The 13,878-nt window shown below is 36.9% G+C and overlaps 1 protein-coding gene across 1 annotated transcript in view; it reads left to right on the top strand.

Moving 5' to 3' along the window:
* Positions 1-13,878, top strand: part of LOC124777437 (transmembrane protein KIAA1109 homolog) — a 527,366-nt gene that overhangs the window by 337,305 nt on the left and 176,183 nt on the right. Inside the window, exon 54 of the mRNA XM_047252842.1 lies at positions 5,890-6,056. Coding sequence (XP_047108798.1) covers positions 5,890-6,056 — 167 coding nt within the window. The remainder of the gene's footprint in view (positions 1-5,889; positions 6,057-13,878) is intronic.

Consider the following 13,878-nt stretch of genomic DNA (forward strand, 5'->3'; position numbering starts at 1 on the left):
TCTCTTCATTAGGGGTGGTCAAGAATTCTACATCAGCACGAAGCTCTTGCACACATGTCGATATCTGTTGTCCAACTGCACACTTCCTCCACCAACATACCACACTGTCCGAGACTGCGGACCTGCAACATTAAATGGCAATGTAGTCACACAAGGAAGACTGAATGTTTTGTATGTGGCTTGGTTTCATATTTCCCAGCAACATAGATTACAAAGAAAACAATTTTCACTATTATTTAATTATTTTTGGCTCACTGAAAACACAATAAAAATTTATACCTGCCTCAGATTATTGGCACACTGGCAGACACAAAGAGTTTCACAGATTTTCGCCATTCAGTTTGCCATGCAATCATGACCTACTAAATTTTGTAATTTGAAAAAGATTCATTCACACTCACATGTTAATCAAAAGTTTACGTGCATTTGCAGTCTTCTTATGAAGACTTCGAAATTATTCTCAAGGAAAACTTCATAAACTTCTGGACTTTTAAAATACAAGATTTTTCTCTTTTAAATGGAAATTACACTGTAGATCGGTCAGTTCCTTTACCACATGTGCAGGGGCAGTTTCAACTGAAACAACAAACTGTCTCAAAAACAGCTCATAAAAAGATTGGCAGCATCCTGAAAATGTTTAAAAGACTGTTCCTGTAATTCTTTCAGTGCCCCAATGAATTCTCAAAATTCAGATTTTGTTTACTACTAGAGAGCGGAGGGAAGTGTATGATTTTTTTTTTTTTTTTTTTTTTTTTTTTTTTTTTTTTTTTCCCCCCCTCCTTTTTTGTGTGTGTGTGTGGGGGGGGGGGGGAGATCTGTTCCTTCCACAATGCAACGTTCGGCAACGTTCTTTTTAAATGAATTCACTTTCCCTATTAAATCAGTTGTACGTTGCTTATCAGTGTGCAATCAAGTCCACTAAAAATGACATGTCTGCGATCCCATTTGGATCTCCTAATTTTAGTTCCTACTTTCCTATTCCCTCCAGAAATTCAATAATAGTGCATCTGAAATCGAAAAATCATTCCAATCATGCCCCTCAACTTAACCATTGTGCTTCGCAGTAATGTATGTTGTCTCCTTACTATTCATTCAATTCCATCAAAAACTTGAAACTGATGGTGTAATAATGTGTGTGACTCCAGAAAATTTGCTGTTCGTGCAACTAATCACATCACGTGCCCCAAGCCTGCAAATTTAGCACAAAGTTCTTATTGATATAAAAAGCAATGAACCCTTTAAAAATCATCTGTTGATCACTGTAATTTTTTACTCTTTCATCACCAACTAAATCTTTATTCTTTGTACCTGGTGTTGAAATGCTGCGCTTTTGCAAATTTGCGATATCTGTCATAATCTGACAACATAATAGATACTGAGAATTCACATCTTTCTCTTCGAAAAATAACTGTGGTTCACATTCATTTGTAAAGGCCTTTGAGTCGCTAGAATGCCTCTTTTTATGCAATCAGCTACTGGACCTTCGAACTTTCTTTATACCAGGGGTGACTAGTGAAACAGCGCTGTTATGACAGTTCTGCCGAACTGAAGAAAGTCATGCTGACCGAAGCATGCCGCACCAAATGCCAGAAGAAACAGTGTTAGATTGCACTGCTAAATGAAATATCATACTGGACAAAGTGTACGAAGTAGTAATTAGCTATGCCAAGTCCTGGATCACATGCATGTGGCACATGTGCATTCATGAAGTTTTGCATATGGTATCTGTCCTTGCTCTACATGATCATTTATTATAAAAAAATGGCACAAAAGAGGAGTCGTTAACCAAGAGAGATAGAATTACTGTGATAAAGTTTTGGAATGGACTAATGGACTGCACATTCTATTTCCAGGGAATTTGAGCATATGTGTATCACTAAAGGTCTGACAAGAAGATGGCGTCCTAATTATTCTCACAAAATTGTCACTTATTGTTCATAATGACCCTATTCAACCTCTTTTCAAAATCTTGAACATATTTAAAGTTCTACAGAGTGCTGTTATAAGTTTCCAGAAAATAGTGACATAAAATATTACTAATATGAAATGAAACCACTGGTATTCACTTCGGGGGGGCTAGAAAACCTAAATTATCTGTGTAAGAAATGGTAGCTACTAGTGAATATAAAACCTAATGCAATTTTATCAGATGCTTTTCCTATTTCTTTTTCCAGAAAACTTACAATAGTATAAGTAAATAAGCCACATGGCATTTATAGGTAGTACTGCTCAATGCTTCTTATGAACATAGGATTTCTTTGTTCTTGTTTTCATTTATGTTTCACACAGCATTGCAGTATTATTTTACAGAAATTGTAGTAGTTTCTGATTACTTATGTATTTTTCAGGCTAAGTAGATAACCATTGTTGGTACATAAAAAAGTCATGTACTGGTAGTAATTTAAATACACTGACACTTGGGTTGTGTCATAATTTCTTGTGCACTAATTAAGTCTTTTTAATAAGTAGTAATTGTCACATGTAAGTAGCTTTTGTTGTTAACCACACATTAGTGTTGTGTTAAAAATTGTGTGATTTTCATATCACTGTAATTGAGAAGGGGGCCAAAACATTTTTACAGTCTACAGATTGGTAACTATTCATATAACTGTGGTCTTTTTTGTCACTTAATAATGGTATATGCCATGTGTTATACAGCTTTTGGGTCTAAAGTGTGTAAATTTTAATTGCGTTAGTTGGCCCATTTCCAAATTATTTGTAACAATCCTGAAATGTTTTAGATGTGGTAGGGAAGTTAATTGTGGAATGGAATGCAACTGTTGTGATAGATAGCTTCGTGAGAAGGGGTATTGTGGCATATGAAGCACAAGAAACAGAGGGAAGGGATAGATTGCTACTCACTATGGTGTAACAATGCATGCAAAACCCTAATTTGGGTGTGACAAATTGATATTGTGGTGAATGGCATGTCCCGATTGTGAGAATAGGTTGTTCTGTGCTACAAACATATATCTGTGTCTTACGGAACCAAAGATTTTGTTTTAAAGACTCTTTGTGAAGGAAATGGAGGGATCGGACATGTGAGAGAAGGAGAGAGATTGTATTGTTGTGAGATGCCATTATGGTATATAGTAAATATTGAAGTAGTATTTTGCACACAATAAAATCCAATAGCTAACATCAAGTATTCAAGATGTGTATATCTCCATACTGAAATTAGTTTATTATCACAGTAGAGATATTACAAGATGTAGATCACTCGGAGGTGAAGTTTGGAATGATAGTGTGAACCTGAATTTTCCATGCTCAGAATTCATCAAGAGATTATCTCCGAATTAATAAAATTTAACTTGCTAAATTGTTTGACCTATCGTCAGACTCATGAAACAACATAGCACACAGCTGTGCCAAACGATCTGCGAAGCGAGTAAAGGTTTTAGAGATTTCAGGTGGAGCAGATAATGACGAGGAATTTCCGTGAGTCGCCACTGTGGAAAACATCTCTTGCTCTCGTGGTATTTAAAATGAAATATTTATATTTTCCAGGTTTTCAGGAGCGTAAAGATAAAACGAAATAAGGAACTAAGCTAAACCAACTAAAACCAAAACTAAACCAATAATTAAAATAAAAACACACACACGGAATATTTATTTATAACAATAAATAAGTAAAGAATATTTTTAACTAACTGACCAATAATAATAATAATAATAATAATAATAATAATATATTAAATCACCATAAAGATGACATATTAAGTTGCAAACGGGCATGACTGTTATGATTTAGCTTCCAGCCAAAGCCTTCTTCAGAAAAGAACCACACACACACACACACACACACACACACACACACACACACACACACACACACACACACAAGCAACCACATTTCATGCACACATGACTGCCACCTCTGGCATCTTGGATCGGAATTTAGTTGTCACACTAATGGAAAGCAGCTATCTGGATTTTTTTGAGGGGGGGGGGGGGGTGTCAGAAAAAGAGATGAGCAGAGAAGGGGAAAGACACTTGGGTGCATTGGCAGAAGGTGCACACAGTGAGGGTGAGGGTTACTATAGGTTGAACCTGGGATAATTTCAGGAGCAGAGAATGTGTTGTAAGGATATCTCCCATCTGCACAGTTCAGAAAAGCTGGTGGTGGAAGGGGGGGATTCACATGGTCCAGGCTGTGTCAAGCATGTTATGTTCAGCTGCACCCTGTGCCACAGGGTAGTCTACTTTGCTTTCGGCCACAGTTCAGTGGAGGACATTCATTCTGAGGGACAGCTGGTTGGTAGTCATACCAATGTAAAAAGCTGTGCAGTGATTGCAGCAGAGCTGGTATGCGACATGGCTGCTTTAACAGGTGGCCAGGCCTCTGATAGGGGAGGATAAGCCTTTGAAAGGATTGGAATAGGAGGGTGGATTGGGCAGGTCTTGCACCTGTGTCTTCCACAGGGACATGATCTCTGTGGCAAGTGGTTGGTTTTGGAAATAGTGTAGGGACGGAGTAACTGAGCTGTTTTGAAGGTTGAGTGGGTGACAGAGCAGCACTTAAGGCAGGGTGGAAAGGATCATGGATAGGATGTCCCTCAATGAAGGATGTGGTTCATTTATTCCAGTTCGGGGTGGTATTGGTTGATGAAGGGGGAATTTCTTTGTAGCTGGTTATTGGGGTGGTCAGAGGATTGGGAATGTGTGGGGAAATGACTAAGGAGATGTTTATGGACTAAATCTGGGTGATAGTGCCTGTCATTGAAAGCCTTAGTGAGACCTTTAGCATACTGGGCAAGGGAGCTCTTGTCAGTACATCAGATATGCCATCCCGTGTGGCTAGGCTGTATGGAGGGATTTTTGGTGTGGAAGAGGTGACAGCTGTCAAAGTGCAGGTACTGTTGGTGGTTGGTGGGTTTAATTAGGACGGAGTGGGGACGGAGCCATCAGAGAGGAGGAGGTCAGCGTCCAGGAAGGTGGCTCTCATGGGAGTATCACTGTAGTCATTGTGCAAGGCCACCAAGTATTTTAAGGGTGAACTCTGTTTGCAAGCTATCAATATTAAAAGAAGTAATTATAACTAAAATGTTGAGTTTGAAAGACTGAGTGACAAAAAGATTAAAGTAAATTTATTGCATGAAAAAATTAGAGTGTTAAAAATTTAAATCAGTAAATTACTGACTTGTTTATAAGAATCACAGTGTGGTGAAACATTGTTGAATCAGAGTAAAATATTGTGGGCAAAGAATACATCCCACGCAGCTTACAAATAAAATACAAAACCTCTTGTTTGGGTACCATTTTTCAAAGTATATTTTTTTAAATTATAAGAATAGTTTCTGATTGGGGCAGTGTGGAAGGTGAGAAAACAGAGAAAAAGCATCTTTTTGTGATTCAAGAAAGCTTAAGTTCATGATTTATCGCAGCTCAAAAATCTGTATATAGCAGTGGACAGAGAGAGGAACTACACCATGTACTAAGAGAAATGGAAATGCTCCACCAGATGTTGGATGATACCAAATCCAAACACCTGCAGTAGGATAAATACTTTAAACTACAATTCTTGAAACACAGAAGTACTAATACTTTATAGAGTCACTCTCTGCTGTTAACTGGATTTCAGTTGGGTAGGATCCATTTGTATTTTAAAAATTATACAATAGTGGAAGAACACAACAGATTATTTTAAACAGAATTTACAATAAATACTCACTGTAAAAGAATTTATATTACTTCCCATTCTTGATATGTATAACAGTGGAACACTGACAGTAATAGAGATCTTACTTCTTTATTTATTCACTTTTCTTTAAAATTGTTGAGCCAGTAGCTCTTTTATTTACCCAATGTAATGACAATGTTACTTATTAATTATATGTTGCAGCTCTGTCCATTTCATGTTGTTTAGGACAAAAAGATTTTTATTTCCAGGTTTTCAGTGCCAGCTGATGTATCAGAAGGATACAAAGGAAATAGAAAGTACGACTTACTGATGGAAGCAAGGGCCAATGAAGATGTAGAGAAAGGCCTTGTGAATGGTGGTTCTGAACACTTGGCAAGACTAACACCTGTACAGCAGGACAAAATGAGAGAACTGAGTACGTTCCTGCTTATATTGTGAATGTTATTGTATGCACTTCTCTTTTGGCAAAATGTAGATTTATGTAAGCATCCAATTAGAGTCTTCTCTTTTTGCACCTAAAAAAGAAACTTGAAACCACACCTCAGAAAAAATACTTTAGTTTACATTTTATTGCTTGCTTGATTAAATAGCTTCTGTGAAATATTAGAATGAATGTTATTTTTTGCACATAAAATAGAAACTTAAACCATACACTTGATTAAATAACTTGTGTGAAATAATAGAATGAAAATAAGAATCCACATAAAGGTGGAAGTCGTAGAAGAGTAATCTTTTGAAAGTTGAGCCTCAAAACAGGAAAAGCTGTATAAACTCGATACATATGAAAGTGTGTCTCACTTTTCTCCTCAAGAAAAATTGTTGATATTCTAGAGCTTAAGGTGTATGAAACTTTCAAAAGTAATTAGCTACTTTTAATATGTGAGTGCTCACATTAAATCAAGCATCATATGATGATATCATCTTGCAAGGTAACAATTTTTTGTAATAGTGTCACTGTTCATGACACATAAACCAACTGAAGTATGATCCATAACTTCTCAAGTGTTTTGCAGCATCGTGGGTACTTTAATTGCCCAGGTAGTGTGGGCTATAGTGTCACCATTAACTTTCTGTTAACCTGATGATACCTATTCCATTCTTTCATGACACAGCAGAAGTTTTATAGCAATATTGTGATAAGAAAAGTTGCGTAGATGCTGAGTTGCAGATAGGCACAACAAAAAGACTTGTCACAAATATTCAGGCTTTCAGCCAGTAAGGCATTCTTCATAATTAGACGACACACACACACACATACACACTCATGCAAATGCAGCTCACACACACAAATTTCATGTTAGATATAATGCTGATTGGTAGTTAATTGTGTAACATATGTATAGAATGCTATATAATGTAGTAGGAAACAGTTCTGCTTAGACAGAAATAAAAGTATTTGTTGCAGCAACAAACAGGTCGTGAAGAGTCGAACTAGTGTTAAAGAAGGTCAGTACTATCTAACACTGAAAAGAACCACATAATGATGAAACAGGAATACCTGGAGCCATGTTGTGTGTGTGCGTAGTTCCAGATTTTAGTGTTTCAGCAGTTAGCAAACAAAAACTTCTCTCGTGTCCAAAATTGTGTTGATATTCTTTGGTTGTAAATGTACTAGTGCGGTATGAATACAGTGTGTCAGTCTGTAAATACCCAATATTTGTTGCAAATAAGAGCTTATTGTATATAACTACATTCTTCTGCAAGCTTCAGTTTTGCCAAGTTATGCTTTGTAAAATTGCTTCTTAATTTTTGCTAAGGATCTGTTAGCTGATCTCCAGTAAAGATTTAGTTGGATGTTTTCAAATATTGTATATTTTTAATGCGGACACAAATCGTCCTATTGCCACCAGTGATGAACATGCTATTGCAAGCAGTTTGTACACTATGCAATACTACATTCTGCAGTTATGTCTCCAGAAGTTTTCCATTTGTTAATAATTATGGAACATCAATATAGTGTATTTAAGTTTTTAATTTTTCAGTGTATTAAAGACACCCTTATTTGGTGATTAGTGTAGGATACATTCAGTATATCAGCACTGTACAGTTACTGATTTAGCCTGAAATTAAAATTTTGAGAAAACTGGAGGATTAAGTGTCAGTGCTGTGTCTATGAGTGCATTTAGAATTTTGCTTTCATAAACAGTTATGTAAATAAGAGATTTGAAGCATATTAAAATGTTTCTTGCTTGTACAAATATAAGCTGTGTGTATTTACATAACTGGATTTGTCAGTGTTGGCTTTAAGGAAAGTAAAACAACATGAAAAGTACATAGTTCAGCTCTCACAAACAGATGTATTTCTAGGCTTCATTTTAATGCTAGAAATAATCAAAGTCTTGTAATTTAACATTCCTTTATAGCTGCTGGTTTGTTTAAGATAGGTTGTTTTTAAAATTTTTGGACCTGATTACTGAAGTGTAACAAGTGTGAATGTTGCCATACTTCAGAAGAAGAAGCCAGACCCTGAGGCCAACTGACTTCAATGAGTTTCAGCATTCTGGTTGGGACCACTCGAAAGTAACTCCTGTGAAAGAGTTTTCAAAATAATCAAGGTCAAAGGTCATGTAGTGGGATCAATTTTGGAACTGGTGGAATGGTTGTAAGGCTGTGATAGTAATGAAATTTTGCTTATATGTGTTAGACACACAACCTAATAGTTCCTGGGAAATTAAAGAATTAGTAATTTTGATCAAGATGTACTTGAGGAGGGAAAGGCTTGTAAACTGGGACTGTGGTCAAGTACTATAAAGCCTGAATTCAGATCACGCTGGAGTTCATTCCCCACATCTTACCATATTTTTTTACTCTGTAGTGAAAGAATGCCATAAAATTTAATTATTATGAAAAGGATAGCTGCTACTCACCATATAGCAGAGATGCTGAGTCACAGATAGACTCAACAGAAAGACTGTCACAAAATAAGCTTTCGGCTAAGGTCTTTGTCAAAGACTTGTATACTGTGACCATGGCCTAGTACTATAAAGCCTGAATTCAGATCATGCCTGAGTTTATTCCTCATGTCTTACATATTTTGGCCAAAAGCTTATTATGTGACAGTCGTTTTGTTATGACTATATCTGACTGAGCATCTCGCTATATGGTGAGTAGTAGCTATCATAATCTTGTTGCATTCCATCCTGGATTTTTTTTGTTTGAAATTGAATTATTATTATTTTTATTAGAATATATTCTGTAGAGAACAAGGAGTGGAGAATATATATATATATATGATTGCAATAGAGCTGATGGACACAGTCTTAATGAAATTGAGTTTCATTACTAAAAGCAGATAAGTTAACGTTAAGTTTTAATACAAATTTAATAAAATAGAAAATAGTCTTGTGTTGCAGGGGGGGGGGGGGGGGTTTCTTTGTCATGAAATGAAAATAAAATTTGTAACAGCATTCAGCTTCTTGAGAGTAAAAACTATTGCAAAAAATATCAACTGAACCTATACATCTATTGGGAACAGGCACAAGCAGAGGACAAAAAGGTGAAATTTTTTTGTTAGCAACATTTCTGTTTTGTTAACCAGTAGAACTCACTTCCTGCCAAAATTGGAGAAGAAAGCAGTGCCAGTTTAAGGCTGAGTCGATCCAAGCTGCCACACGGACGCCAAGCTGAGAGGGATGCCAGAGTTGCCACAGCTGAAAGATTTGTATACAGGACATACCACAAGTTGTAGGGACCACTTGGGGTGCCAAGCTGAGAGGGGCTTCCCAAGAGCAAGACTTATATATAGTGTGTATCACAAGTAGTAGCAAAAACTGACACAGGTGAAAGCGTACAAGGAGAAAGGGGAGAGAAGGGGCACCAAATCATAAGTCATTTGTGTGGAAAAATGTTTTCAAACTACCCGTGGAAGAAAGACTCTTATATAGGTATTGAGGAATATAAGATACAATAGGAAAAAATCTGGGAAACTTACAGATAAATCAAGAGAGTAACAAAATAGGAAAAGACGAGCTCTGTCTCTAGTTAGCATTTCTGTAGCAGCTACAGGTTCAGTGTACAGGTAACAAGTTCTATGCTATCCTTACCCTGGTAACAAAAAACTTAAACATATGTGTAAAGATTTTGGCAATGATGACCTAATGCTTGTAGTTGGAGGAGCTGGAAACAGTTTTGCTTGTTTGGTATGGAACATAAATTATAGTATTAGGTGTGACCTGGACAAAATAGTGTTATCCGTTGTACCCTTTAAGTGTGGGTTTTATTGAGGTCCTGTGACGCCAAGACCAGTCCTGGATTAACACTACTGTTAAGTGAGTAAATAAGGAGCTGTGCAGCTTCTTTGCAATGGCTGTCAGACTTCATATCATTGTAGTTTCTTTGGTTGCTGCAGAGAGGTTCACTTCTTATGACATACAATTGAATAGGAGTGTTATAGACAAGTCATCAGATCTATTGGCAGGAGTCTACCAGTACACAAATGCAAACCTCAGCACTTATTAGGCTCAGGTGAGACTAATGTCTTAGTCCAAAACTAGAATTCAGATGGACAGTATTACAGGAAATTAAACTGACAAAGACTCCCTGTTCATCACACAAGAGTAGAGGGAAATAGGAAATTGACTTGCTTCAACAGTATATTAGGGGAGTAAAAAGTAAAGCAAGTTTTTTTGTTTGCAACAGCTTAGTCATTTGAAAAAAACTGATGTCAATCTTTTGTCTCAATACCATATTAATGCAGCCATAGAAAATCTTAAAAGTGTGTAGTTATAAATTAGCTAGATATTCTTTTCTGGACAAGGAAGAAGCTGTTAAGTCATAAAATCAATGTAAATTTTTAAATATTAAATTATGTTTACATCAGGATAGAGAACTATGTTAATGTTAGACATTGTAATAATTGCTATTCTTACCATGTTCTGAGTAATTGAGAAACATCACTGAAAAATTTTGATCCCTTATTGTGGTGTCCACATGCAGAAAGAAGGAAATGTTGATTTGTGGTCATTTTCATGTAAATGTCTTAGGGGAATCTGACAGGAAAAATGAGCTAGAGATATTATTAGCGACTTACAATTTAGTATCAATCATAAATTTTCCTACTTCAGTGTAGTAGTATGCTAATTTCCCCAAAAAAAAAAAAAAAAGTGTGTGTGTGTGGGGCAGGGGGGGGGGGGGGGAGGGTGGAAATATATTGTCAGATCATTGTACTCAGCAAGACATATTACATAATTTAGATATACATACTGTCTGGAAACTCTCTACAAAAACAATGAGTGTGTTTAATCACAAAACAAATGAAAATTTTAGAGAAAGCTTAAAAATGTTGCTCTAAATACAACATATATGTTAAGAAGCTTATAACCATTCTTCAAAGTAGTTTTCACATAAACATAAGTAATAATTATGTAATACTAAGTTGTTTTTAAAAAACTGTGGGATCATTATCTTAAAAAAAAACCTTGGATCACTACAAGTATTAAATCAGTGCATGATGAAAAATTAAAATCTATAAAATAGCCAGAATTATGGATCCTGGAATGCTTTCGTAGTATAAAGTGGACTGTAACATTCTAAGAAAAGTACTCCGGCATACGTATACCTTGTCAGAAATTGACTGGTCGGACAATGAAATCCAATCAGTACGAAATATTGTTAAGAGAGGAACAGAGTAAAATAAAGTATAAATAGTGACATTATTTTTATTAAAGAATGTAGGAACAGTATGAAAGATAGTTCATGTGTTGCATTATGTTTGATAATTACTATTTAAAAATAGATGGAGACATTAATTCAAGAACTTAAGAAACTATACAGAGGAAATGTGAAATGAAAATTTCTCATTCATTCTTATCTGAAATAAGAAAGATGTTAATAGTGTTATAATAAACCAATTAAAGAGAAAGCAACACAAAAAATTGTTCATACATTTTTCAAATAATTATTGAATGGTTCTCTGAAAATTGACTTTCACAGAATTCTGAGAAAGCCCATTTCTTCTGGCAGTGGCTTCAATTTCATAAACAAATTATTATTTAAATACTGGTAGCCTGTACAAAAGCATCTAGTTTTAAATGTTGATGCATGAGTAGTACTGAAAAATATGTTAATTTACATGTTATTGTGAATATGATTTATTTGTCTCATAATATATGTATGCTAAACATTTGATTTAGAGTACAGGAGACAAGTCAAAATATGGTTAATACAATTTCACTGTTATAAAACTCATGTATAATGACATGGAGTTATATTTAAACATTAATGTAACTTTTTTATGAAACGATACCTTTAACATATTCACACAAAAGACAATAAATAAACTACATCCTGCCTCAAATATTCAGTTCATCATTCATGAAATCTTCAGCAGAATAGCAGCATCTCTGAACCAGAGTATAGCTTTCTTTTCAGTGAATCTAGAGCCATTGATTTTTATAAATTTTCATTCCCATATCCTAGGGAGTCTGAGCATGTAAGTTTAAATGAAGAGATGGAGCATAAATTTTCTTTTTTCTTGTATTATAAGTGTGATCAAAGCGGTTCTCCCTGCATAGTTCTAAATTGGCTTGCAGAAAAATGGGGTGGGGTGGGGGGGGGGGGGTTTACTGCTAATAATTTCAGATTTTTAAATAATGAGCAACATGATTCATTCCTATATATATATCCTGTAAACTGACTCATTCCATATAATTTTGTTAAAAAAATTGTTAAAATTATTTATGGAACATGTAAGTAAACTAACGACTCTTAAAAGTAATATTAAGTATTTGATGGTATCTGCAATAAGACACTAAAATGGTGTGTGATCATATAATATGTAATGTCCTTAGCTTCAAGCTTAATACATAATTAATTCAGAATATTTTTCCATAAATATTGAAATATGCCATTCCCAGCAACTCTATAGAAAATCCTTGATCAGTTAATCTGATGGAACCAAAGGAGTTGAGGTTGGAGAGGAAATTCTGGAGTTCTTCTTCACTGTGAGTCCAGATCATGATCAGATCGTGGCAAACGAATCTGCTCCAGTCCGGAATCCCTGAAGCATTACACCAACAACCTGACAACAGCTTTCACATCCCGCAACTACCCTCCCGACCTGGTACAGAAGCAAGTAACCCTCCCGACCTGGTACAGAAGCAAGTAACCAGAGCCACTTCCTCATCCTCTCAAACCCAGAACCTCCCACAGAAGAACCACAAAAGTGCCCCACTTGTGACAGGATACTTTCCGGGACTCCAGAATTTCCTCTCCAACCTCAACTCCTTTGGTTCCATCAGATTCACCTGGTCCTACTCCAAATCCCATGCCACTTTCCTTGATGTTGACCTCCACCTGTCCAATGGCCAGCTTCACACGTCCGCCCACATCAAACCCACCAACAAGCAACAGTACCTCCATTACGACATCAAACGGTCCCTTCCCTACAGCCTAGGTCTTCGTGGCAAACGAATCTGCTCCAGTCCAGAATCCCTGAAGCATTACACCAACAACCTGACAACAGCTTTCGCATCCCGCAACTACCCTCCTAACCTGGTACAGAAGCAAATAACCAGAGCCACTTCCTCATCCTCTCAAACCCAGAACCTCCCCCAGAAGAACCACAAAAGTGCCCCACTTGTGACAGGATACTTTCCGGGACTGGATCAGATTCTGAATGTGACTCTCCAGCAGGGATACGACTTCCTCAAATCCTGCCCAGAAATGAGATCCATCCTTCATGAAATCCTCCCCACTCCACCAAGAGTGTCTTTCCGCCGTCCACCTAACCTTCGTAACCTCTTAGTTCATCCCTATGAAATCCCCAAACCACCTTCCCTACCCTCTGGCTCCTACCCTTGTAACCACCCCCAGTGTAAAACCTGTCCCATGCACCCTCCCACCACCACCTACTCCAGTCCTGTAACCCGGAAGGTGTACACGATCAAAGGCAGAGCCACGTGTGAAAGCACCCACGTGATCTACCAACTGACCTGCCTACACTGTGACGCATTCTATGTGGGAATGACCAGCAACAAACTGTCCATTCGCATGAATGGACACAGGCAGACAGTGTTTGTTGGTAATGAGGATCACCCTGTGGCTAAACATGCCTTGGTGCACGGCCAGCACATCTTGGCACAGTGTTACACCGTCCGGGTTATCTGGATACTTCCCACTAACACCAACCTATCCGAACTCCGGAGATGGGAACTTGCTCTTCAATATATCCTCTCTTCCCGTCATCCACCAGGCCTCAATCTCCGCTAATTTCAAGTTGCCGCCACTCATACCTCACC

This window comes from Schistocerca piceifrons, chromosome 2 (genome assembly GCF_021461385.2).
Source record: "Schistocerca piceifrons isolate TAMUIC-IGC-003096 chromosome 2, iqSchPice1.1, whole genome shotgun sequence".
NCBI lineage: Eukaryota > Metazoa > Arthropoda > Insecta > Orthoptera > Acrididae > Schistocerca > Schistocerca piceifrons.